The 2,315-nt window shown below is 29.6% G+C and overlaps 1 protein-coding gene across 3 annotated transcripts in view; it reads right to left on the bottom strand.

Moving 5' to 3' along the window:
- The window catches only part of LOC107623810, a 3,620-nt gene continuing 2,192 nt past the window's right edge, over nt 888–2,315 (bottom strand). For all 3 annotated transcript variants that reach the window (XR_002355041.1, XR_001616640.2, XM_016326185.2), the window contains exons 2-3: nt 1,381–1,458; nt 888–1,237 (exon numbers count right to left, since the gene is read on the bottom strand). Coding sequence is in view for 1 of the 3 variants with exons in the window: in XM_016326185.2 (XP_016181671.1) it covers nt 1,386–1,458 (73 nt within the window). In the remaining 2 variants the exon portion in view is untranslated. The remainder of the gene's footprint in view (nt 1,238–1,380; nt 1,459–2,315) is intronic.

The raw sequence follows: 2,315 nt of genomic DNA, 5'->3' as shown, positions 1-2,315 counted from the left end.
ATTTATTATATTTTTTAATTTTAAAAAATCCAAAATAGTACCAATATACATATTATAAAAGTTCGACGATGGACTAATATTCAATTAAAGAGTTAATAGTTAAATTAGTTCTTGAAAGATATGGCATTTTTTAGATTCGTTCTTGAAAGATTTTTTCAAATAAATTGGTTATTCAAATATTAGAATTAATCATATCTGTCATTCAGTTATTCTACTCACAATTTTCATCAATGATTAGTGATATAAAATGTTATCTGATAGCTTACATGTGACACATAACATGTTTAATTAAACGTTGACTAAATATGTTTCCAAAAATCTATCAATTTAGCACTAGGTTATTTGGGAATAGAATTTTTATAATTGAAAAAAAATGACTAAATAAATTTTCATAAACATATTTGGTCAATATTCAATTAGACATATCAAGTATTATATATATTATCAATTAATGTTTTACAACATCAATCTTTGAAGAAAATTGTTAATGGAGTGACGAAGGACAAATCCGATTAATTCATAATTTTTGAAGGACCAATTTGATTAAAAAAATCTTTCAGGAATGAATTTGAAAAATGTATTATCTTCTAAGAACTAATTTGACTATTAACCCTTCAATTAGGCATTACACATTTAAATAAGATCTGAAAGAGAAGTCCCCAAAATTTGACAATCTAAGATCGACCATTATGGGAGGGAACACCCATGACCCATCAATAACATGCAGTATAAGACTACCTAAAGAGAGACTGGAGAAACGAAAACCTTTATATTTGTCATTTAAACCCATCCTTAAAATGTTTAGCAAAAATCTAAAAAATTTACAAGTGTTATCCCAAGATATGAGCTTCAATCTGAGACAATAAAAGATCTGAATAACAAAGAAAGGGAAAAGAAGAGAAGATTGCATATGTATTGAAGAAAGAATGTTGCAAGTTAGAGGGAAATATAAGAAACATTTACAAATTACAAGGTTGCATTAGAACCTCAATTTGGACCAAACAGTCAAACCACCAAGCAATTCTCTTCATGAGGAAACAAAGTTGTTTATACATTCATGATTGCTAATAGAAGACCGGTAGCGCCTTCATCAATGAAATAGCACAAAAAAGAAGCAGCCTACAGCAGCCAACTTGAAATTTGTTAACCTTTGTTCGGCTTCCTTTGTTATTTTAAGAAGGAATGTCATTTATTAAAATCAGAGACTTGTTTTTCCTTTCTTAATTTTTCCAGAAACCTGCAAGGCATGATGGTAAAATTTGCAGTCAATGTTCCACTCCCTACTCTTCAAAATTTTCCTACCAAAATAGCTTAAATAAATCATTGAAATTCAAGAAGAAAATTAAAAAAAAATCAGAAACCACAAGTAAGTGCACTTGCCTCTTTTAGAGATGATGTGCAATATATCCTTGGGAGTCTTTCATAGGCTTCTCTCGTTTCATGTTGACTGCGTTGTCCCTGAACATGGAAGCAAAAGAAATAAGAACGATGGCTGAAATATAATGTTATCCTGATGGGATTATTGCAAATTATTTCGAAAAGGAAAAGGCATAGCATGTAATGGACAATGCTATGATGCGCCACAACAAGTTTGATGTTTCATGCACTAAGATAATCTAATGCTATAGACTTTAGCATTACTTTACATCAATAACTTCAATTAAATATATATCATTGGATTATTTTCATACATTTAAGTTCCTCATGTTAAATACTTGCATCAGTATCTGTAAAGCAACATGGTTTGGTAAAACAATCACATAAAAAAGTAAGGGGTTAAAAACACAAATAATATGAATAGGAAAAGTGTTATAGCTTGTCACTAGTGTCGTGTAGAAGTCAATATTAAGGATACCATTGATATGAAACCTACAAAGTCTGTTATCAAGGCAACCCCTCAATAGAAAAACACAAATAGATAGCAATTATTAACAGAAATATAGCTTGATATTAAACACTGAAGGATAAATAAACATGAGTTATGACAAATTTTCTCAGAATGCTGAAAGGGACAGAAAAGATATACTCAACCAATCTGCAACCAAGAACATAATCATGTAATGTAAAATCATGTGACAGTATTCAGAATGGTATACAGCAGATAACATTTGTTGATATGCATGCATAGTTCAAGCTGGTTCATTGCAATATTCAATGGGTGTCATAACTTATTTGACAATATTATTGACTAAGAAATTCCAATGAGAAGAAACAATGAATGATTAATATTAAGGATAATTATTATTTCATAGTGGGTATGATCAATGAATAACACGAATAAACTCACATTGAAAAAGTTTTAACAGAGGTTTAGG

Source organism: Arachis ipaensis, chromosome B10 (assembly GCF_000816755.2).
Source record: "Arachis ipaensis cultivar K30076 chromosome B10, Araip1.1, whole genome shotgun sequence".
In the NCBI taxonomy this organism is placed as follows: Eukaryota; Viridiplantae; Streptophyta; class Magnoliopsida; order Fabales; family Fabaceae; genus Arachis; species Arachis ipaensis.
The sequence above is the reverse complement of the archived record's forward strand: the minus strand, read 5'-3'. Positions and strand labels throughout refer to the sequence as shown.